The sequence below is a fragment of the Thalassophryne amazonica genome, chromosome 12 (assembly GCF_902500255.1).
Source record: "Thalassophryne amazonica chromosome 12, fThaAma1.1, whole genome shotgun sequence".
Taxonomy (NCBI): domain Eukaryota; kingdom Metazoa; phylum Chordata; class Actinopteri; order Batrachoidiformes; family Batrachoididae; genus Thalassophryne; species Thalassophryne amazonica.
In genome coordinates, this window is record NC_047114.1 from 94,829,398 (window position 1) to 94,854,542 (window position 25,145).

A 25,145-nucleotide genomic window follows, 5' to 3' on the forward strand; every position below is an offset into this window, starting at 1 on the left:
CCCGGCTGTACTGTAAAAACACATTTTTCTGCATAAAATAAGAAACTATAAAAAGTAGAACTCATAGATGATTGTGTTGATAAAGTCTTCAGAGCTATATGTACAGGTTCAGTTTGCACATTTAATCTATTGGTTCGAACCCTGTCCAGATGTTTCCACATTATTAGAAAGGGAATTGTTCCCTCTTGACTCCAATTCAACAAATGTCATAAAGACAAACTGTGTAAGTGGAGGAGCTCTCGTACCTCCACTGAGACCAAGAATCATCAAGATTTGCAGTGGGTTTAACAGTTTTATTGCAAGTGTGTTCTGGCAGGAAATTTCCTATTGGTGGCGCTCTTCTGAGATGTCCGTTCAGCTAGCACTGCTAATATTGGGCCATATGAGGCACCTGATTTACTAACTATGTAGCCAAAAAAAAAAAAACCCAAAACCTACAGATACTGAATACATCTGGTGGAGGGCGTTTTGAATTGTATTAAAAAATGGACCTGTTTTTGTGCCTGTCGCTTTAAATGTAAAGGAGCTGCTGCTAGTCACACACCCTTTATTTCTTTAATGCGTGGGCATTACAGATCCTGTGGGTGCAGGGCAACAGGAGTGTCTCAGAGCCAGCATCGTTTAGACAGGAACATCTGTGACATATGTCGCAGAGGCCTAAAAGGAGTTGTTTTCCAACCTAACATGCTCATAGCAGCGTAGCTTCTACAAGCACAGACACAGAACTGTCAAACCTTAAGATCCAAGTTATATTTTACTCTGAAAATCAAAAAAAAAAAAAAAATGATTTTGCATAATATCCCCCCTTTAAAGTCATCACTGCCTTCTGCACTGACCTGCACTCAGACTGGATGAATGTTAAGATGTAGGAATTTTTATTTCATTTATTTTTTTGTTATTTTTTAATGTAAATTGTAAACTCATTCCCAACTCTTACTGTGTGTTTTAGAGCCACTAGGTTTTCAAACACATCACTGCATCTCACTCCAGTGCAGATTTGTCAAATGTTCCTCTTTTCTGGACTAAAATTTCATGTCATGAAAATTAATTGACAATAAAAGACTCAGATTTAACTGAGCATAAAAGACAATGTTTTGTAGAAATGTTTAAACATTCTGTTTATATTCTACAAACGAAGCTGCACTGAAATATTAGGGTTTTTTTTTTTCTTCTTTTTTATAACTTGTTTTTCTCTGTGGCTGTGATACATAATGCAGCAGCGGCTGTCGGAATTCCAAACGTCTCAATCCCACTGTTTCTTCCCTTTGTTTTCCCAAATGTGTGTGTTTGACTGCTGGAGTTTCCATCTGCTGAGGACTCGGCTGACAGTTTGATTTGATTTGATTCTCTGGTGACTTCGAACATCAAGCACATTCAGGGAGCTGTGGAAGAATTATTCTGATTACTGACTTTAGTAAATAAACAAACAAACACCACAACATGCTGTTACAAATATATAGATAGATTGATACTGTCAAAATCAGAAAATTTATTTTCATCATTTAATATTCATTCATGTTACATGTATTTTACAAAAGAAAACAATCCCATCATTTATTTATTTATTATTTGCTGACATTTCTTTTTAGTAATATATTGATTGAATATTGATTGTCACTCTTCCTGAGCTCTGCTGTTTCCAGATCAGTTCATAGGCTGTGTCTCATTTCAGGGGCTGCATCCTTCGAAGGCTGCGTCCTACAAAGATCTGTCCTTCTCAGACCCTGAGATCCAAACCGACCCTTCTAAAATGAGATGGTCAAACCCATGAAGCATTTTGCGACTGTGCTGTTAGCTTATCGCGCTCCAACCTAGCAACCTTCACAGCTTTACTCGACAAGCTAGTGTAGTGAGCGTAACTTTTAATTTCGTAATCATTTGTCAAAACGTATTTAGAATTAACGGAAACGATAGATTTTTTTGAGCCCATCCCCCCCCCTGCATATTTATTTCTGTCTGTTTTTTGTTTTTGAACACATTACAGATTGGGTGGGAGCAGGGGGGCTGACAAGGCATGCAGAAAGAGAAAAACATATTTAGTGGTGGATTTACTGGGAAACATATACTATACTTAAAGGAAGAACAGGTAACTTGATTTAATTTTTATGCATATTTGTGCGCTATTGATTATTGCTAGATTGTTGTGAGTGACATTTGTGGGGTCTTGTTGTGTCAAGGTGAGTGTGTGACTGTTAGTGTATGTGCAAGTGCTTGATTGGAATCTGTTGGATTCTTAATTTGTGTTTATGCCATTTTTGCTTGGTTGGTGGTCATATGAGAAAACATGGTTGTTGTGAGTTTGACATGGTTTCTTTGGTAGTGACAGTGATTTTGTCACACCATATCATCCGTCCATCCATTCTACACCCGCGTACTCCAATTAATGGTCACAGAGTCAGGGTTTTGTTTTGTTTGTGTTGGATTTAGTTATTTTATGTGATTGTTTTCTGTGTGTGTCAATTCTCTTGTTGGTCTCTTTCCTGCATGGGCTTTCTCTGTCCCTATCTCTCTTGTCTGTCTCCTGGTGCTTGGTGGTGGGTGTGTCCCTCTGTCTGGACACACCCTGTTCTGGTGCTTTCCACACACCTGTTCCATTGTTCCATGGGTCGTTTGAGCCCCGATCTGAAGCAGCAGCGGTGACTGTTACTCAGACAAATGGTTCTTTCAGGCCGGCCTGGAATCAGATCAACACAAACATGACACATCGTACACGAGTCATCACGGGAAAGAAGAAGAAGAAAAAAGATGAGCTGACTTTAAACCCAAGGGGTGAAACAAGCGCAGGAATTTCCAAGACTGAATGAATTAACTAGAAGGGCACTCGGAGCACCTACAGTGCCAGCAGCGGTGTATTTACAAGTCTGTTGATATTTTACCACTTTTTATTCATTGTGAGAGGATTATTTTGGTTATTTCCCTCATTTTTAGATCAGGGTTGCTGACCTTTGAGCCTGATGGTTAATTATTGATCCTCATTGATGCTTGATTCACCAATTTCCACCTGCTGACATATTCCACAATTTCTGGTCTTTGACCCTGATTTGATCCTAATCACATATTTTTTTTTATCCCGGTTGTTGATCAGTGAGCTTTTATTCTTATATCTGATCTTTGATCCAGGGCATTGAACACACTTTTTTGTCCTGGTTGTTGACCTTTGCTCCTGATCAGTGAGCTTTGAAACTGATTTCTGACCTTTGATCCTAATTACTCATTTTTGTTCCAAGACTTTGATCCTAATCTGATTTTTTTATTTTATTTATTTATCCTGGTAGTTGTGTTTTGCTCAACTCAGCCACATGGGGTGAGCAGCCAGTACATTCTGAGCACCGGCCCTAAGTCTGGGCAAATGAGTAGGGTTGTGTCAGGAAGAGAGTCTGATGTAAAACAAGCCAAAACAAATACGCAGAGTACAAATCACATTTCCATACCGGATCGGTCGAGGCCCGGGTTAACAATGACCGCCGCCAGTGCCGTTGCCCAAAACGGTGCTGGCGGAAATTGGGCTACTGCTTGGCGAAGAAGAAGGAGGAGGAGAACATGTCCACAGACAGCAAGAGAAGAGAAAACTAGAAGGGTGGAAGTGAGAGTCGGGACTTTGAATGTTGGTTGTCTGACTGGTAAAGGGAGAGAGAGCTGACTGATATGATGGAGAAGATAGAGGTAGACATATTGTGTGTGCAAGAGACCAACTGGAAGGGAAGTAAGAGCAGGAGCATTGGCGGTGGGTTCAAGTTGTATCGTGCTGGGGTGATTTTAAAGGAGGAGTATGTTCAGAGTGTGTTGGAGGTTAAGTGAGTGTCTGACAGGGTGATGAGTGTGAAGTTGGAAATTGAAGGGGTGATGATGATCATCAATGCACAGAAGGCTGTGAGATGATGGAGAAATAAGATTTTTTGGAGTGTTTTAGATGAAGTGGTGGAGCGTGAACCCAAGCATAAGAGTGGTGATAGGAGTGGACTTCAATGGGCATGTTGGTGAAGGGAACAGAGGTGATGAAGTAATGGGTAGATATGGTATCAAGGATAGGAATGTGGAAGGACATATGGTAGTTGATTTTGCAAAAAGGATAGAAATGGCTGTGGTGAATACCTACTTTAAGAAAACGGGAGCACAGGGTGACATATAAGTGTGGAGGAAGATGCACACAGGTGGACTACATTCTTTATAGGAGATGCAAGCTAAAAGAAATCACAGACTGTAAAGTGGTGGCAGGAGAGAGTGTCACTAGACAGCATAGGATGGTTGTTTGTAGGATGACTTTAGAGGTGAAGAAGAAGAAGAAGAGTGAGAGCTCAACAAAGGATCAGATGATGGAAGCTGAAGGAGGAAGACTGTTGTATGAAATTCAGTGAGCAGGTGAGAGAAGTACTAGATGAAGGTGAAGTGATTTTGAACAACTGGAAAAGTACTGTAGATGTGATGGAGACATACAGGAAGGTACGGGGTGTGACATCTGGACAATGGAAGGAAGACATGCAGACTTGGTGGTGGAACAAAGATGTTTAGGAAAGAATAAGGAGAAAGAGTTTGGTGAAAATAACTGGGATAGAGAGATGAAGACAGTTGACAGGAGTACAAGGAGATGCAGCATAAGGTGAACAGAGAAGGAGAAAAGGTACTGTACTGATTGGCCAGACAAAGGGACAGAGCTGGAAAAGATGTGCAGCAGGTTAGAGTTGTAAAAGATGCAGATGATAATGTGCTGACAAGTGTTTTGAGGAGATGATGAAGAAAATGAGAGAGAGAAAAGACTGAATGATGTGGAGAGAGTAATTCAGGAAGTGCAAGAGATTAGTAAGGATCTTTTCATTGCTGTCATGATGATCCTGTGACTTACACTGAAGGAAGCAGGATCAAGAGCCAGTGCCTGACCTTTGCTCAAATAGCAATAAACATTTCCAAATTCCAGGTTGATCTTATGCCTGTCCACAGAGGACAAACTCTCACCAAATGAGCTGATGGAGATGAAAAAAAATGCACTGGCTCGTGCGTGTGTGTGTGTGAATATCTTCATAATGGTGCTGTTTATTCCTCCCACAGAGTTCTAAACACTTGCAGAATTTGCAAATGCCATTTCAGTGGCTCCTTTTAATTTTAATTCTTTGAACCATCACTGCTGGGTTCATCTGTTCATTCTGCACCTGATTCCTCTTTTGTCTAATTTGCTATGGACGGACTCAGACATTTTAATGACGTGGGGAGCCTCATGCACACGCACAACAACAAAACCCTCTGAGTGTCTCAGCTTCTGAGCCATGTAGACACTGACGCAGAATGAGCGTTTCTATGACGTCACACCGAAAACAATGACGGACAGTTTGGTGCTGAAATCACCTCTCAGCTTGAAGCTGCATGACGTTTGACACAAGCTTCAGACACAAGCTGTTCCACTTATCCATACAATTCACTTTATTTCAATTAAATCTAATGCTAATTCAAATCAAACAGCAGACAAAACTGAAACAAACAGAATTAAAAGGTCAGCAAATATGATTAAGGTTCAATAATTAGGATAGATGATCAGCAGTCAGGATCAAAGCTCAGTGAGCAGGATCAAACTTCAGGGTTAGCATAAAAAAAAAAATCAAGAATCAAAATTCACTAACATACACCTAATCTATGATCATGGTTCCTAGTCTTTGATCCTAGTTGCTTAATTAATTAGGATCAAAGGTCAGTGAGTCAGATAAAAGAACAGTAATCAGGATCAAGTTCAGTGAACAGGATTAATGTCCAGGATCAGGACAGAACATCAGAGGTGAGAATGAAAAGTCAGGAACATGATCAAACCTTAGCTATCAGAGTCAAAATTAAGCAGTTAGCATCAAAGATCAGGAATCAAAAACAAAGGTCAGTTATTAGGGTACAAGAACAGCAATTAGTCCAGATCAGTGATTTTAGATTTAAAAAAGAACACCAGTCAGGATCAAAGATCAGGGATTAGTGTAAAAGAACAGCAGTGGGGATCAAAGGTCAGGGATTTAGCCAAAATAACACCAGTCAGATCAAAGGCTGTGAAATAGCATAAAAGGAGAATAGTCAGGATCAAAGGCCAGAGAACATTATAAAAGAACAACTATCAGGATCAAAGACCAATGATTATCATGAAAGAAGAGTAGTTGGAATCAAAGGTAAGGGATTTAGACAAAATAACAACAGTCAAGATCAAAGGCTGTGAAATAGTATAAAAGGACAGTGGTCAAGATCAAAGGTCAGAGAACATCATAAAAGAACAACTGTCAGGATCAAAGGCCATTGAATAGTGTAAAAGAACAGCAGTCAGGATCAAATGTCAGTGAACAGGATTAAAATTCAGGCTCAGAATAAGAGATGAGAATCAAGTCAGAAGGTGATCAAAGATTACACATCAGGGTTGAAAATCAGTGGTTAGGATCAAAGGTCAACAATTTGGATCAAAGGTCAGTGCTCAGAATCAAAGGTTAAGATTAGAGGTCATCATTCTGGTACAAAGTTCAGATATCAGAACATTAGTTGGTGATGAACGCGTGGTGTGTGTTTGTTACTTTTGCCTTCGTGTTGGTGACCTTTGAATTAAGTCTGACACAGATTCCAAACAAACTGCAGCCTGTTGAAGACACTTCGACCTCTGCAGGAGCCACAAACTGCTCCAAACACCCCTGACAGGAAGACGACAACAAATGCTTTTTCTGCATGCTGCAGCTAAAATTGCTGCTTTTGACTCTGGGCTGTTTGTGACGGTGGTGGAGGTGCAGAGTAAAGGAGGTCTGTGATCCTGTGTTGTGGATGAAAGGTCCACAGCTGATCCTTCAACCCACTCAGAAAACATCTGCAGCTTGCTGATGTGATCAGAAGAATTGGGGGGGGTGAAGAGGTAGGGGATGATGGGGTTGTCATGGTAACCACTCCTCTGCTGCTGAGGATGATGATGTAACACTGTCCACTACTGTTTTTCTGGGGGGTTTTCTCCTTTGGTTAATTGTGCGGCCGTGACATGAAGTAAACCAAGGGGCAAAGTTCAAACCAGATTTAATCTTTATTTTTTTTAAATAAACAGTGTGCAGTTTTGATATTTTTCAACCCTCATGTTCCCGCTGTCACATAATCCTCATTTCCCACCGCACTGATCCCACCAACAGAGCCACATGTGCACAGTGCACAGTATACAGTGCACCATCAGAGGCTGAGCTGCAGACGACAAAGGGCAGAAAGTCTCAGCATGAAAGAAAAAGGATTTTTTTTTCTTTGTAGTCAACAAAGACAGAATCCGAAGGCGTCTGCAGAGGAGGATTTCCACCACATGGGGGTGTCAGTGAAACGGCGTACAGCTGCTGCGGAAAAGGAGCAACCACCAGATTTAAGGCTTGATCCTGCCCAAAGGTCACAGATTGAAAACACACCACAGCAGTCATCAAAAAACAAACTGTGCAAAAATGACATGTCTGTTGTGAGCATAGTTCATTTTAAAAGAGCAAACTTTTTGTTTGCAACATTTTATCTGAAATACATGAAAAGATACCAGCCCCATATTAATGTCTACATTAATAATAATAATAATAATAATAATAATAATAATAATAATAATAATAATAAATCACTGGCATTTTATTTGAGTTGATAAACTGAACTCTGTCATCTCGGCATCAGATGTCACTTTCTGACCCAAATCCCCCTGTGTTTTGCCGACACTGATCCAAAAGCTGCACTCAGGCTGCAGCTTCACATCGTTGGCTGAACAGCACCTCCACCACCTTGGGGTCGGCCAGGGTCGAAAGGTCGCCAAGGTCCCTGTCGTTGTGGGCGATCTGCCTCAGGATTCGCCTCATCAGCTTCCCTGCAGATTTATATGAGGAGTGAGAGGAAACAAAAAAAAGAAGAGATCGGTGGCTGAGGGTGAGGACAGAGGACTGGAATATGTCAGCAGGTGGAAAATGCTGAGCTGTTACCTGAGCGGGTTTTGGGGAGCGCCCGAGCATTTTGAATGAAGTCAGGCGTGGCGATCGGCCCAATTTTTTCTCTCACTATAAAATCGAAAGACAGAATTAGAGCAGCCCACAGTGCAGCTTTACGGGGCCCTATCTGTCACCTGGCACAAAGCAGTGAACAGCATAGTGCAAGTGTCATTACTCGGGTGCAACTGATGGAGATGTAACTGTCACACCCAGCGCCCACGTCGCGTGACTAGCACACGTAGTCGCTCTCGCACTGTGGCCATGTTGGTCTATAAATGAGGTGTGGTTGGACACAGTGCCTGTTGCAGCAAAAAATGTTTGCACATTACAACATCAAAAATCTGGTATAACGTCAAGCGCAGTTTTCAGCAATATTTAGATACGTCTCCCAGAGGCGGGTTCACAACCCGCGTGCACTGAGTTTGCAAAGGCAGAGATTCACATAACTGCATCATAAAACCTCAAAATTTAATTACTGTATAAACAAAACTTAAAGTGACAACAAAAAACTAAAGGAACAACACAAAACTTTCAGAATTCTGGTTGATACAATGATTGGCTGGTAGGCAGGTCAAGAGTGGGTTGGCTGCAGGTTTCCGGATTCACCTGAAGCAAATTGGAGGGGACTGGATGGTCGAGGACGAGGAGGAGCAGGAGGTCTGTCACCTCAGAGTGAATAATCCACTGACATGCACGTATGTCTGTTTCCTCGCCAGAAAAACTCTCACTTCATAGTCTATTTAATTAGCGACGCACCAAATACTGCACACTTGTGTCATAAAAAAACTTAAAGATAATCTCATTGGTTTATTTCATGATATGCCCATAATTAATTAAGTGTCCATACACCTCCTTTGCACCCTACATTATGCACAGATTATGTGCTGTGTAAATACCAATGCAGAGTTGCACACGCCCAAAATACACCTGCACTATGCACTTTATAATGTGCACCACAGATTGTCAGGACAGATCACATGGTCATGTTAACATGTGAGCATATTTTACGTCGCATGCACTTTTTTTTCGCAACGATTAAAAGATGAAAGGACATAACAGACAATAAAGACAAAAAAAAAGTAAAATTCCATAGATTCAAGTGCACTTTTCCTTAAATTGTGATCTGAAGCATCGAGTCAGAGCCTCACCGAACCTCTTCAGCTCCTCCACCAGCGGGTGGTTAAACTCCCAGCAGGCTTTGAGGGTGACGAAGCAGTAGAGACACTCGCCCTTCACCTCATGAGGCCGGCTCACCACTGCAGCCTCCGCCACACCCGGGTGCTCCGTCAGCGCCGCCTCCACCTCCGCCGTGCTCATCAGGTGGCCTAGAACACGCACACGTGCATGTCAGTTTTAGTAGCAGCAGGTGATATTATACTGTCAGATGTTTCTGTGTTCCTACCTGACACATTCAGCATGTCGTCTATTCTCCCCGTGATCCAGTAATATCCGTCTTTGTCCCGTTTACAGCCTGAGAAAAAGCAAATCAAGTTGTGTTAAGTGACAAAAACATTTTTTATGCAATTTCAATGTATTTATTTATTTAAATTTATTTTCATTTATATAGCACCAAATCACAACAAAGCTGCCTCAAGGTGCTTCACCCAAGTAAGATCTAACCTTACCAACCCCCAGAGCAAGAACACAGGCGACAGTAGTAAGGAACAACTCCCTCTGATGATTTGAGGAAGAAACCTCAAGTAGACCAGACTCAGAGAGGCGACCCTCTGCTTTTCTTCAGCGTGAGGTTTGAGACATCTAGTTTAGTCAGAGAAACTCGGGTCAAGGTTCGAATACAGTATGCACTAAATTTGGAGGAGGTCCGTTTGAAAAGAACAGTCATTGTGGCAATGACTCGGTGGCAAGGAAGATTGTGTGGGGATAGAAGCTCTACATCCTGGGTCATTCTAGAGACACCTGTGCGTGGGTTTGTTTAATATGGGAATGTTGTAACACGCCGACAAACACACAGTCCGTGACAGATCCTCAGCCTGGATGGATGGCTGCTGGGAAATCCCAGACGATCTGCTGCAGCCTTCATCCACCATCATAGCCATCGGGTTATGAGCCATCACCGCCTCGCCCCGAGCCACTGTGAGGACATATGACTTTTGGTCATATGATGAAAACTAAGTCAGCACTAGTCCAATTTGGAATTAGTGTTCCAAATTGGACAAATTTGTCACCTGTTTTTTTAATTTAATCTTAGTCTTGTTTCAAATGTCCTTACTAGTTTTAGTCATATTGGGTCATTCACATACCATTTTTATTTAGTCATGTTTTAGTCGACTAAAAGTCTGTTCATTTTAAGTCTAGTTTTAGTCAAAAGAGAACTGACTGCATTTTAGTTTTATTTCAGTTGAGACATTTTAGTCTTTAGATTACTTCTGATTGCCATTTCAGTCAATATAGTGTTGTACACATCTGAAATAAATTACTTGACAAAATACACTGGTTGAATGATTGAAGGTTTGTGGTGTTTTTCCCCTGATATTTTAAATCCGCAGAGTTTCCCATCAGATACAATTAGACATTCGGTTTTCTTGTCAGTCTCATGATATTTAAAATGGGACCAGATATTGAAGCTTTTCTTCCCTTCTGACAGTGAGGACAAGATATGTTTGCTCCATGTAATTTTGTGTTGCAGCCACAAGGTGGCAGGAGTAGTACAGGAACTACAGCAGCTGACTTAGCTGCAACAACTGGCCTGAATTAGGCTGGATAATGGTCTCTCTGTCCTACCCTGTGATTGGTTGATGAGATACTGACGTCAGCCTCACTTTGGTGTGGGGTGAGCGCTGCTCTCCTATTGGTCCTTTAGGAGTGGGATCCTAAATGGCGGCCAGTATCCAGCCTAATTCAGGGCGGTTGGGCTACGGCTGGCTGTGGAAGAGCCGCTGCGCACCATTCTGAATGCAAAACATTTTGGAAATATTTTGAAGGCATAAGAACTTGCAGATGAAAATGAAGAGAGATTTTATTTCAGTTTTCATTTCATGCAAAACATTTTAGTCTCCTCCTTTTGTGTCAGCATTACGGCATGTTAATATCGTCTTTGTCATTATTTTAGAAAACTGACTCTCATCGTTGTCTTGTCTTGGTCATGAAAAAATGGCAATGGGAGGGGGCGGACTTTACCCAAGCGCCCTCTGGTGGCCATTGTTGCTCGATGAAAACATTGGCGAACTCGATACAAATTCAAGTAATTTGGTCACTTTTCAAAGGGGTCAGACTCGTCAATAAAGTCAAGTTAATGTACAGTGGTTCATTTCAGGTCAGCTTGGTGTATAAATCTCACTGTTCCAGGCTGATAGAAGCAAGTTAGAGACAAAACCAAACCAGTTGATTTCAATAGACAAGCAATACAGCCTGAGCTTTTTTTCAGCCTGTGGCCAGTCGTGGAAGTATGAATTCTCGCCTTCAGATTCGCCACTTTGCCGGAAGTGACGTGTCTATAGATGAATATATTTTGTCCTGTTTGTCTGATGAAATAAACACAACTTGGAATGTCTCAAAAAAGAAATGAACCACTGGTGTACTGAGTGATATCAAATGGGTCGACCGAGGAATATAACAACAGCTGATGAGAAACATTTAGACAGACGTGAAGAAAAACTCCAATATGTAAAATGCAACCTTGGAGAAGGTTTAAATCTCAGTAACTCTCAGAGTTCTGGTAAGGTCGCAACCAAACTGAAGTATCCACTGGCCCAGCATACAGAGGACCACCGTGCCAAATTACAGTCAGATCCATTTCAGATTAACTTCAGAAACCTCTGTGGTACAAACATAAAAATATGGATGCAAAATTCGACAGCTACATTTTACATAGGATGCTTTTTTGTTTTTTAAATCTCACCATCACCGGTCACATAGAAGCCTGGGAACTTCTTGAAGTAGGTGTTCTCAAAGCACTGGTGGTTTCTGTACACAGTACGCATTATTCCAGGCCAGGGCCTCCTGAACACCTGAAACACAGAAAATACAATAGTACTGTTACTACAACCAATATTATGCCTATAATATTACTACATATGAATCTAGACCAGATGCATGATTTGTTTCAAATAAAAATCCTGTTTATGTATTAATTTAGAGTTAGTGACAAAAATTGCCATAAATGCTTGATTTTTGCAGTGTTTGTGGAAGTGATACCAGTCGGAATAATTATTTTTTCCACTTACTTCTCATATAAAAATGGCTGCTATTTGTAAATGGTTAATATGATATTTTTACTTAACCCCCTGAATTGAAGCAGAAAGTCGACACAACAACCAAATGTTGACTGTTTCAGACAATAACAATATAGTGACTCCACTGTGGAAGTGTACAGAGGCCAAAATGTCAGTCATAATGTCCAAATACTTATGGACCTGACTGGTTTGTGCTCAGTTACTAAAGTTGGGTCACTCAGGTCAACTCACCAGATAACCCTCGGCCTCTGCTTCTAGCTGTTCTCCGTGTTCATTGAGGATGGCGGGTTCCACCCCGAAGAATGGCAAAGTCTGGAATCAGAGACGAGGACCTGATGAGAGTCTTTCATGAAACATCTGCTTCTTCATGATCATAAACTGCTTCTGAGGAGCCTCAGACATGAAGCATCTCCTGCACATGTTTTTCATATTCTCAGCTGCGTGTCCAAGAAACATACAAGCTACAGAAAAGCCACACAGAGACTTCAGAGTGAGAGCTGAAGGAGATGGTGTCACTTACAGTGGAGCCTGGTTTCAGAGGCGTAGCAGCGGGTAGAGGAGTTAAGACGTGCCCACCCTGCAGAAGATTAAGGTTAACTGTTTTTAGAGGGAATATGAATTCTATTCTTGTCTCAGGTCTGAAGTTAATTGGACATTAAGGCCAACGCTATAAACAAGAAGAAGAGAGAAGAAGTAATGCTATAGAGGTCCTGAGGCCCATCGGTGCCGGGGCTTATCCCTGAATTCCGTAACATGGAGAGCACGAGCGTCTATGACTCCCCCTGGATGGAATGCTAGTCCACAGCAGGTTAAGTCCCCAGCCAAGGTTGGTACCCACTTATAGTTGCCCTTCTGAGGCTCATTGGTGCCGGTGCCTATCCTTGGATTCCAAAGCTTGAAACACAGACTCTACACATACCTCTAGAGGAGACACCAGTCCATTGCAGGTTATGTCCCCAGCAAAGGCTGGGACCAGTTTTCAGCTGGGTAGTAAGCTGAATGAGGTCCTGAGGCCCATCAGTGTTGGGGCTTTCCCTGAATTCTGCAGCATGGAGTTGATGAGACTCTACACCTTCCCCTGGATGGAATACTGGTCCATTGCAGGTTATGTCCCCAGTTAAGGTTGGTAGCCACTTACAGCTGTGGTCCTGAGGCCCATTGTGTCAGTGCTTATCCCTGAATGGACTGAAATAGATCAGATTCTACAGCTCCACCTGGAGGAGACACCAGCCCACTGCAGGTTACTGACCCCAGCCAAAGGCGGTACCCATTTACAGCTCAGTGGACTGGGAGCATGTAGATGGAGTGTCTTGTCCAAGGGCAAAGGCAGGTAGTGTAAGTGGGAACCAAACCCACATTACTGGTAGTCCAGCACTTATCCCTTTGAGTTACCTGCTATACTCAACAGCAAACAAGACTCTTCAACTTCAAACAACTGTATTAATCCCACGAGGGGCAATGAAGTTAGAGCAGCACATAAAAACACAGTGACATGAACAAAATAATGAGCTGAAGTGTGTTTTTAGATTATGTTCATTGTGAAAGCTCAAAGCAAAGTCTGGAATTGGAATTAGCATTTTAATTGTAACAATTATGCATCATTCCATAGGTGGGAATGGATCAGTTAGGACCTCGGGTGGCACATGGCTCCAGGTCCTCCTCCAACAGATGACTGAGAGTGCACCATAGACTTGCACAAGTCCCGCCATCCTCACCCACATCAAGCGCCGCACCCTATAGTTGCAATTAATTATTTGGAGACAGATGTGCATCTAATATGTCCATGTTGTCAATTCCAAGAGTAATCCAGACTGAGTCAACAGTGAAAGAAGTTTGCAGGATTATTATGGCACTAATGCCAGCAGGAACAATGTCACATGCAATATGCAAGACTCCAGTTGGCTAAATGGCCAACATTGTTGTATGAAGGAAAGCAGAAGAATGAAAATAATCCAGGCAGAAATGTTAATCTGTTTTAGGAGAGACTAGTCTGTGTTGTTTCAGTCCACCCAGCTGTTTGTGGACACCGGCCTTGGCTGGGGAAGTAACCTGAGATGGGCTGGTGTTATAGACCCTCATCGGCTTCACTCTACAGTATCCGGGGATAAATATTGGCACCAATGGACAGCACGGCCTATATAGTACTTTTACTAAGGGGAGGGGCCACAGCCTACTTTACTGGAATTTCCTGTTATTGACCTAAAAGTCGGATTTATCCTTGAACCAAACCGCAGTTGAGTTGGATCTGTACTGAGACCACGTTTCTTGGTTCGACCACTGTCCAAGGTACATCTGACACCACTCAAAACGAACGGGGGAAGTGTGAAAGTATCTGTGTTGTCGTCCAACATTAGTCAGAAACCTACCGTGAAAGTATCTGTGTTGTCGTCCAACATTAGTCAGAAACCTACCGTCTCTGTCTGCCAGAACGTGTCGACCACGGGACATTTGCCCTTTCCGATCACCTCGTGGTACCAGTGCCACGCCTCTGGGTTGATGGGCTCACCCACACTTCCCAGAATCTTCAAGCTAGAGAGGTCATACCTGATAAAAAAACAAAACAAACATGGAGCACTTTGCACTTATCACTTTAATACAGTACTTTTGCCCCTCACCACCCATCATAAAACTCTTTTGGTTCCTCCACCTGTAGGCTGCTTATTATCTATCAATGATTGTTACTTTGAATTGTAAATATTTGTATGTGTATTTTGTTTTAATTGTTTTTCTGTCATGATTAATTTACTTTGGTATGTTGTGTGTTCTTAGTCTGTTTCTATGTTACTGGGACTACGGATGGAAATTAGCATCTTGCTATAATCCGGGACAGGGTTTATTCTAACGTGCAGTTGTACTCCTTTTGTGCAGTTGTAAATTGAAAATGTGCAGTTGCAAATCCAAATTTGTACAATTGTAAATATTACATTTTTACAGATTTATTTTTCACATTTTGTTTAATTTTCCAAAATTTCCATGAGGAAAAGAGTTGATAATGTTACTACTGAACCACAACAGAAGTCACTGATCACTCAGCAACAATGTATTTTTATTTTCATTAAATTTATAATGTAATTCAAACATAATTATTATTTATTAATAACTTAGATAATATTACTTCTAACTACTTCATACTATACATTGTAAACCATGCAATTGTTACTTATTACTTAAACAATTAGGATTATCAACCATTATTGCTTCTGACATTATAAACCTCAATGAGCAAAAGAAGCAAAAACTGTCATAATCTAGGGCTGGCCCAGGGGTCATACCAGAAGTACAAGATCATAAACCTCAAGTTACAACAACACAAACCTAAAGTACGTAAAGTTAACTTAAGTATGGCTAGCATTGTAATATTTAAACCAATGTTCAAGTAAGTGCAACTCATTGGCTGTCTTATGTGTCTTTGGTAAGAGTCATAACATCAATCTTAGGGCTTCTGCAGTTGTAAAAAATCCTTAGAATAAACCCTGATCCAGGATATTTACATGTAACTGTTGTGTGGGCTGCTGAAGAGGAGGTACTGCTGGCCCACCACCACCAGATGGCGCCCTGCTTGGAGTGGGGGCTCCAAGCACGAGAGGGCGTCGGAGCCGCTGGAAGTGACAGCTGTCACCTATCAACACCAGCTGTCACCCATCACCACCACTACAAAGGCCGGACTGCAACTCCACCTCCTCGCCGAGAAATCAACTACCAATCAGGTAATTTTCTCTGCTGACTTAAACTTTGAGTATTAGTCTGATCTCTTTTTGCAGCCGTTCTCCTGTGGTGTGCCTTATCTGCGGAGTTGGCGTTTGGTGTGGACTGCGACGGCTTCGCCTCACACCCCACTCAGATAAGTGGTTAACTCAGGAGCTGCACGAGTGTGTGATTGGAGGTGGAGGTTCTCCCTCCTTTACTGAATACAGACTGTGGGATTACTGAGTGTGCGACCTCACACTCATCTGGACTGTCTCTGTTCTCTGCCAGCAGTACCGGGTCTGACTGCTGAAGACAACGGCCACCTGGGGCGCAGGGCTTGGCGGCTCCGGTGTTCTTCAGCTCCGTTGGCAGTGGAAGCTGTGTGGATCCGGCTTTTCTCTCGCCAGGCGTCTTCTATCGTCGAGCCTGCCCACACGTCACCTGATGTATGATTGACAGTCACTATATTGTTATTGTCTGTACATCGTTGTGTGATTCACAACATTAAATTACCTTTTGGCTATTCCATTGTCCGTTCATTAACGCCCCCTGTTGTGGGTCCGTGTCACGACACTTTCACAACAGGATTTCTTGGCCAGCGTCATGGATCCCGAGGGGCGTCAACCATCGCTTGAACAGCCAATGGAAGAGCGAGGTGCACAGGCGCCAGCAGGAGGCGTGTTGGGTGAGCTGCAGCACATCTTAACCGCCTTTACCGCTCGGTTGGATTTAATTACCGAGCAGAGCAGTGTTCTCAATCGTAGGATGGAGGCTCTCACCGCCCAGGTGGAAACGCGTGCTCAGGGCGCTGCTGCAGCACCTCCTCCTGCTGACCGAATGCCAGAAACAGACATTCCGCTGGTCGTTCAACGAACCCCCCCACCTTCCCCTGAAGCATACATAAGTCCTCTGGAGCCGTACGGAGGCTGTGTGGAGATGTGCGCGGACTTCTTGATGCAGTGCTCGCTCGTCTTTTCACAGCGTCCCGTCATGTACGCAGCAGACGCCAGCCGGGTGGCTTATGTGATCAATTTGCTTTGAGGAGATGCACGTGCCTGGGCTACGGCGCTTTGGGAGCAGAATTCACGGCTCCTAACGGTTTATACTGAGTTTGTGAGGGAGTTCCGACAGGTGTTCGACCACCCTCATAGAGGCGAGACCGCTTCAAGTGTGCTGCTGTCGATACGGCAGGGGCGTGGGGGCGCAGCGAAGTATGCAGTGGACTTCCGCATCACGGCAGCGCGAGCCGGCTGGAATGCTGTTGCGCTCCGCGCCGCCTTTGTAAACGGACTGTCTCTGGTCCTTAAGGAGCACCTGGTGGCGAAGGACGAGCCGCGGGATTTAGATGGGCTTATCGACCTGGTTATACGGTTAGACAACCGATTAACGGAACACCGACGGGAACGAGGCGAGGGGCGTGGCCAGGCACAAGCCGTCCCTCTTCCTCCCGGGTCCGAAAGGAAGCCGACTTCCCCACGCTCCACTGCCAGGGCTCTCCACGTGACAACAGCTCCCCCTGCTGACGTTGCTATGGAAACGAGCAGGGCCAAAAAACGATCAGATCAGAGACAAAGGAGGCTGATCCGTGGAGAGTGTTTTCTCTGCAGCTCTACCGAGCACATACAGAGAGAATACCCCAAACGGTCAAAACAACAGCACTCGTCCTTAGAGACTGGGCTAAGGGTGGGTCACAACACCCACGTGGGGAAACCCCGACGATCTGCACGAATCCCAGTCACGATCCTGAGTGGGGATCTAACCCTTCACGCCCCAGCACTGGTAGACACGGGGTCGGAGGGGAATCTGCTGGATAGCAGATGGGCAAAGGAGGTTGGGCTCCCTCTAGTGGCCTTACCGTCACCATTGTCGGTGCGGGCACTAGATGGCACCCTTCTTCCACTAATCACACACCAGACACAGCCAGTGACATTGGTGGTGTCTGGGAATCACAGGGAGGAGATTGTGTTTTATGTAACACCTTCTACCTCCCGAGTGATTTTGGGTTTTCCATGGGTGTTAAAACACAATCCCCGGATTGATTGGCTGTCTGGGGTTGTGGTGCAGTGGAGTGAAACCTGCCACCGGGAGTGTTTAGGATCCTCGGTTCCACCCGGTGTGACAGCTAAGGAGGAGGTTTTAGTCCCCCCCAATCTGGCGGCGGTGCCAGTCGAGTACCACGACCTTGCTGACGTCTTCAGCAAGGATCTGGCACTCACGCTGCCCCCGCACCGTCCGTACGATTGTGCCATTGATTTGATACCGGGCGCTGAGTACCCGTCCAGCAGGCTGTACAACCTCTCACGTCCGGAACGCGAATCAATGGAGACCTACATCCGGGACTCGTTAGCTGCCGGGTTGATCCGGAACTCCACCTCCCCGATGGGTGCTGGTTTCTTTTTTGTGGGCAAGAAGGACGGCGGACTCCGTCCATGCATTGATTACAGAGGGCTGAACGAGATCACGGTTCGCAACCGATACCCGTTACCTCTGTTGGATTCAGTGTTCATGCCCCTGCATGGAGCCCAAATTTTCACGAAATTGGATCTTAGGAATGCTTATCACCTGGTTCGGATCCGGGAGGGAGACGAGTGGAAGACGGCATTCAACACCCCGTTAGGTCACTTTGAGTACCTGGTCATGCCGTTCGGCCTCACCAATGCGCCCGTGACGTTCCAAGCATGGGTTAATGACGTCTTGCGGGACTTCCTGCATCGGTTTGTCTTCGTATATCTAGACGATATACTCATCTTTTCTCCGGATCCTGAGACCCATGTCAAGCATGTACTACAGCGGTTGTTGGAGAACCGGCTGTTTGTGAAGGGCGAGAAGTGTGAGTTCCACCGCACTTCTTTGTCCTTCGTGGGGTTCATCATCTCCTCCAACTCCGTCGCCCCTGATCCGGCCAAGGTTGCGGCGGTGAGAGATTGGCCCCAACCAACGAACCGTAGGAAACTACAACAGTTCCTCGGTTTTGCAAATTTCTACCGGAGGTTCATCAAGGGCTACAGTCAGGTAGTTAGCCCCCTGACAGCCCTGACCTCCACAAAAGTCCCCTTCACCTGGTCGGATCAGTGCGAAGCCGCGTTTAGGGAGTTGAAACGCCGGTTCTCGACTGCAACGGTTCTGGTGCAGCCCGATCCCAAGCGCCAGTTTGTTGTTGAAGTGGATGCCTCTGACTCAGGGATAGGAGCCGTGCTGTCCCAGAGCGGGGAGTCCGACAAGGTTCTCCATCCATGTGCCTACTTTTCCTGCAGGTTGACCCCAGCTGAACGGAGCTATGACATCGGCAATCGGGAACTTCTTGCAGTGAAGGAGGCTCTTGAGGAGTGGAGACACCTGTTGGAGGGAGCATCGGTACCATTTACGGTTTTCACGGACCATCGGAACCTGGAGTACATCCGGACCGCGAAGCGTCTGAACCCCAGGCAAGCTCGCTGGTCGCTGTTCTTCGGGCGTTTTGACTTCCGGATCACCTACCGCCCCGGGACTAAGAACCAACGATCTGACGCCCTGTCCCGGGTGCACGAAGAGGAGGTCAAGACCGAGCTGTCAGACCCCCCTGAAACCATCATCCCCGAGTCCACTGTCATGGCCGCCCTTACCTGGGACGTGGAGAAGACCGTCCGGGAGGCCCTGACACGGAGCCCGGACCCGGGGACAGGTCCGAAGAACAAACTGTACGTCCCACCAGAGGCCAGGGCTGCGATCCTTGACTTCTGTCACGGTTCCAAGCTCTCCTGTCACCCAGGGGTGCGAAGGACTGTGGCAGTGGTCCGGCAGCGCTTCTGGTGGGCGTCTATGGAAGCCGACGTCCGGGAGTATGTCCAGGCCTGCACCACCTGTGCCAGGGGCAAAGCCGACCATCACAAGGCCCAAGGCCTCCTCCAGCCTCTGCCTGTGCCTCGTCGCCCCTGGTCTCATATCAGCCCGGACTTTGTCACGGGCCTCCCGCCGTCCCAGGGCAACACCACCATCTTAACGATAGTGGACCGGTTCTCCAAGGCGGCCCACTTCGTGGCCCTCCCGAAGCTCTCGACGGCCCAGGAGACTGCAGACCTCCTGGTCCACCATGTCGTGCGTCTGCATGGGATTCCATTGGACTTAGTCTCGGATCGTGGTCCTCAGTTCTCCTCCCAGGTCTGGAGGAGTTTCTGCAGGGAACTGGGGGCCACCGTCAGTCTCTCGTCTGGGTACCACCCCCAGACGAACGGGCAGGCAGAGCGGACGAACCAGGAACTGGAGCAGGCCCTCCGCTGCGTGACCTCCGTGCACCCGACGGCCTGGAGTGACCATCTGGCCTGGATCGAGTACGCTCATAATAGCAAAGTTTCATCTGCCACCGGCCTCTCCCCGTTTGAGGTGTGTTTGGGGTACCAGCCCACATTGTTTCCACTAGTGGAGGGAGAGGTCGGGGTGCCCTCGGTCCAGGCCCATCTGAGGAAGTGCCGTCGGGTGTGGCGTACCGCCTGCTCTGCCCTGCTCAGAGCCCGGATGAGGGCTAAGGCCCATGCAGACCGCCGGCGTTCCCCGGCCCCTGCATACCAGTGCAGGCGGTCTGGTTATCCACAAAGGACATACCTCTACAAACGGAATCCCAGAAGCTTAAGGACAGATTTATAGGACCCTTCACCATCGTGAAGGTCATCAGCTTCACTGCGGATACATCCAGTTTTCCACGTCTCCAGACTCAAACTATGTTCATTAATATGCATTGTCCCATTTCAAATAAACACATATATACAGTATCAGGGAAACGACTCACAAACAACCACATGATCATGTTATGTGTCGGACGCAGCTCGGAGAACCGACCAGCGTTTGAAGGACCCAGTATGAAATAAGCAGAGCACGGTACAAAGGCTAACTGAATTTAATACATAACAGTGATGTGATACAAAACAACAAAAGAGTGTGCGGTCTGGCGTGGTGCGCTCCCAGCAGCGCTAACGGTCCGGAGCCAGAAGCCGTTCGGACCCAAGGACCCCGCCGACACCCCCCCAGGTGGCCGCAACAAACCGAGTCTGTGAAAGAAGGAACCATTATGTGAGTCCACACTCTACACACAGAGAGACCACTCAAAGGTGTACATAAACAGCAAACACTTCCTGGCTTAATTACTAATCAGCTTCCCAACCTGCAGGCATGGAACATCCAGTTCACAAAACTCCACTGCAGTGGAAGCCGATACATGACTAACGTACAGCTCAATATAATAAGGTGTGAGGGACACCACATTTACTGACTGTATAAACGTTAGTCACAAAATCTAACGTACCTCAGGAAGTGTGCTGACGAGCGTGAGACCTCACCCCCTCCTCTTTCACAGACCGTGCATCAAACCCTGGACGTTCTCTGCATCCACTGATGATGAGATGGCTCCCGAGACGACGATCTCACCCGTCTGGTCACAAGGTCGAGTCTCTGGCAAATACACACTGTATACTCCAGTCTTAAATGCCACCATGTTCCAATCCATATAGATGCACCTCAGCTGTGAGTCCTGACGAGCCGCAGGTGATCAGGGTGAGGTCCTGATAACCTCAGCAACACAGCCACTCAGTCCCAAATGCAAGCCACCTGGAAGGAAAACCAAAAGACAGAAACAAAAAGGCAGCCAGGCCCCCCAGCCATACAACAGATCACTTTGGAATCAGAATGATTAACCATCTTTGATCCCAACAAAGAAATAAGTCAGACCTGTCTGTCGACCAGATTTATTAAGCAAGTGGCTTATTTATTATGGTAGTTATGTAATATACTCATCCACAAAACACAGCCTAAAGCCTACAGAGGACGGTAAAGAGACTCTGGCCGGTCACATTTAGAGGTGAAACAGCCTCAGGAACAGTCAGATTACACACCGATACTAAGATAAATTTGGATTTTTTTTTTTTTTTTAATTATTGTGACACACAGGATAAGTGTGCCGATGGCTTCAAGGCCTGAAGAACTCACATTACTGAGTGTTGGGGGTTTCTTGTGTCCATCTGGAGAAGAAGCTGAACGTGGAGGATTTTGAAAATGTCACGTTATACGAGTCGTATCATGAATACTGTTGTGTTTAATTTCTGCAGCAAAGCAGCCGGTTACATAAACAGGTTTTTGGTTTGGTTTGATCTTTGAGAATCAAAATTCATATGCAGTATTTCATATTAAAGCATTTTTATCAGAATACATTCAAGTTAGACTCTTTCATTTCTAATAGAAAGAAAAAAGAAATAAATAGCCAAGATAAAAAAACAAGGATTATTTTATGGTTGGGGGGGGGGGGGGGTCCTTACTTGTGAACTGGTTCCAGTCCGTACTTCATCAGCAGGCGGATGGCTGTGGGTGCTGTGTAGAACTTGGTCACCTTGTACTTCTAAATAATCTCCCAGAAACGACCAGCATGGGGGTGCACAGGAATCCCTTCAAACTAACACAGACACAACACGGTGTTCAGCTCCTGACGTGCACGCTGACAGCACTGCAGCAGTTATTTATAAACTCCTCTGATGATGCTGCTGCTGCAAATAACCCAAATCCACATTTTTATTACAGCGGCGAGCTTGTTTTCAACTCACTAGAACACTTGTAGCGCCAAGGGCAAGAGGGCCGTAAGTGGTGTAGGAGTGGCCGGTGATCCAGCCGATATCAGCCGTGCACCAGTACACGTCGTCATGGTGATGGTCAAACACGTACCTTAAAGGTCAGCGCCGTGTACAGCAGATACCCAGCTACTGTGTGCAGAACTCCCTGTGCCCAACACAAGGAAATAAGTGGTCAACACTCAGCAGACAGCAAAATAGGGGAACCGTCAGTGCTTACAGAAGGCGTGTGTCACCGTGTCGTTGTGTGCAATATCAATGATGTGCTTGCAGTGTGTGGGAAAATTCTTTGTAGCGTTGCACTCCTTAGAAAGGATGTTGTTGTGCTACAGCTGGAGTGTTTGCTGGCAGTCTTTCACATTCCTGTACTTTTACTTATATAAAGGTGCACGTTGCAGTTGTGTTTTACCTTCGGTTGCCAGTGGAGCACTCGTATAGAGAATGAACAGGGGGTCCTCGGCGGTCCAACCACTCGGGTTTCACAGTGTTCAGAAGAGTCTCTCGTGGCCTCGTCCCAGCACACGTCACACTCTGAATTCCAGGAGGTCTAAACTCCAAAAAGCAAACAAACAATATCCGGCACATAAAAACATTTGATTTTTAAAGCAGTTTTCCGTTGACACCTGCTCCTTTGCAGCATCCTCAGGTTCGTGTCCCAGTCTGTGCTGCCTTTGATGTGTGTCCCTCTTGTCCCTACTTCCTGTCATAACTTCACTATGTTTGCCAAATAAAGGCTTACAAAACTGGAAGATCACATTTTATTACAAGAAGAGGTTGGAACCTGAAGGACCAGTAGCTCCTGCCAAATTGGTACTGTAGTGTACAGGGACAGATATTCAGGTACTCAGACACTTGAATCCTCCTTGATTTTGGACTGAGAAAAACTGAGTATGTGGTACTCTGTCTCTTTGGAGGATCTTTGGGCACTGCTGAAATTCAACCGCGGTCCCCCACATCCGTAGAGAAAATTCCACATTCCGATCAGTTAGAACTTCTCACTGGGTAAATCCAATACTTTGAGGACTTTGGAGGAATATGGCAGAGTGTGATGGGTTTTTTAAAGAAGGCTCAGATGAGGTTAATGACTTTTGTGAAGGAACATCAACTATGGCACTTTTGGCATTTGGTGCATTTCTCTGAAGATGGTCTAGCATGTAGGTGCCTTGGTGTTGAGGACACCAACAACTGGAAAAGGCCAATGGACACCCACATTTCACTTGGCTTTGGCAAATAGATGGTTTACCTTTTAGAGATGGGGATAGACCTGGTTGTTTGGCTGGGTGGTTGCCATCCAAGACCCAAGGCGGTTCATAGGATGCACATGCATGCACATGCATCTGATGGGTGCACATGATTTGAGATTTGACACAATCTGCCTTAGCTGAAAGAATAAAGAAGCAAAATTTCCCAATATGATTACCTGCAGTTTGTTGCATGCGGCTCCACTTTTTTTTCTCAGCAGCTGGTGCCTTAATGACAAGACATTTAGTGACACTGGACAATTTTCTGTGAAAGAAAAAAAAGAAAAGTGTTAAAGCACTATAACACATCAAAATGATTTCTCTTTGAAAATTAAATTAAAATAAAAAAATTGATGTGATGCAGATCACCTCCAATATGCGTGGAGTCTTCCATGCCCTAATATCTATCTGTAGTGCAAATGTGTTGAGAATCTGTGAAGTAGTTTTGACGTAATCCTTCAAAGCCTATATAAAGCAAAATCTCAATCAGAATCTGGAAAAAAAAAAAAGATCTGGATCACCTCCCATATAGTGGAGTCTGTCAACACTGTCATTCCCTTTAACCGTATTGCACTGGATGCGCAGCTTTGTAGTATTAAGTGGACCACAAGTGAAAGGTGTGAGAGGTTTTCTGGCAAGGAAACACTGAGCATGCAAGCAAATTCAGCTGGCAAAAGAGACATAATGCTGAAAGCTATGTGTGAATATTGTGTCATTAACACCTGTTGCAGCTGCAGTATGTAAAGAGTGTTCACTAATCACTGTGCATTGTTGTGCACGTAGGCGCAGCTGTTACCAATTTTAAGATGACCTCACAAATCTCTGGATGAATGGAAGCACAGAGACTGATTGCATGCAGTACTTTTTAAGGTAAGGTATAAACTGTTACATCTTCATTTAACTGGAAATGTGCCATCATGCACTTTGGTGGGATGTGAGTGAACTTTCTTTTTCTGTGAATGCTGGAGTATGTGATGAATGTTTGCAATGTGTTTTGTATCAAAACACAAGTTGCTACATATATTATCAGCCGTTTTTTGTATCTCATTGATTGCGTTTCTCCGGCAGTGCGCTTGATTACACCTTATTTTTAGACAAACACCCTGAAGGCTAAGCAGATGGATTTATGGGTCTTTGGTATTTAAAGAATGCGGTTGCCAGGCATGAAAACCATAACTATTATGTCATATGCGGGGTGGACACGAGGAACGACGCTCGCGTTACACCGTGCACACTCCAAATTCTCAAACCAGAAATTCCCATAAGTGTGGGCTGCAGCCCCCTGATGGTTATTGAAGGTACTGCAGGTGGGCCCTTTAGAAGTCGTTCAAAACAATAAATAAAACATATTCGATTTTCTATTTCATAATAAAAATGAACTTAAAAAGGTGTAATTATTCTGCTTCACATGTTGCTATGGGAGAAGAGCGAATGGGCTTCCTGATGAATCTGTGTGCTCCATGTTGCCCAGCAACCCCGAAATGTGGAAAGCTGGCTGTGCAT

At 45.0% G+C, this 25,145-nt stretch overlaps 1 protein-coding gene across 1 annotated transcript in view; it reads right to left on the reverse strand.

Moving 5' to 3' along the window:
- Nucleotides 1–7,016: 7,016 nt before the first annotated feature.
- The window catches only part of acss2l (acyl-CoA synthetase short chain family member 2 like), a gene marked incomplete at its 5' end in the record, with an annotated part of 44,707 nt that continues 26,578 nt past the window's right edge, over nt 7,017–25,145 (reverse strand). The window contains 6 exon segments of the mRNA XM_034182629.1: nt 7,017–7,816; nt 7,929–8,003; nt 9,083–9,259; nt 9,337–9,405; nt 11,794–11,902; nt 12,359–12,439. Of these exon segments, the coding sequence (XP_034038520.1) occupies nt 7,689–7,816; nt 7,929–8,003; nt 9,083–9,259; nt 9,337–9,405; nt 11,794–11,902; nt 12,359–12,439 (639 nt within the window).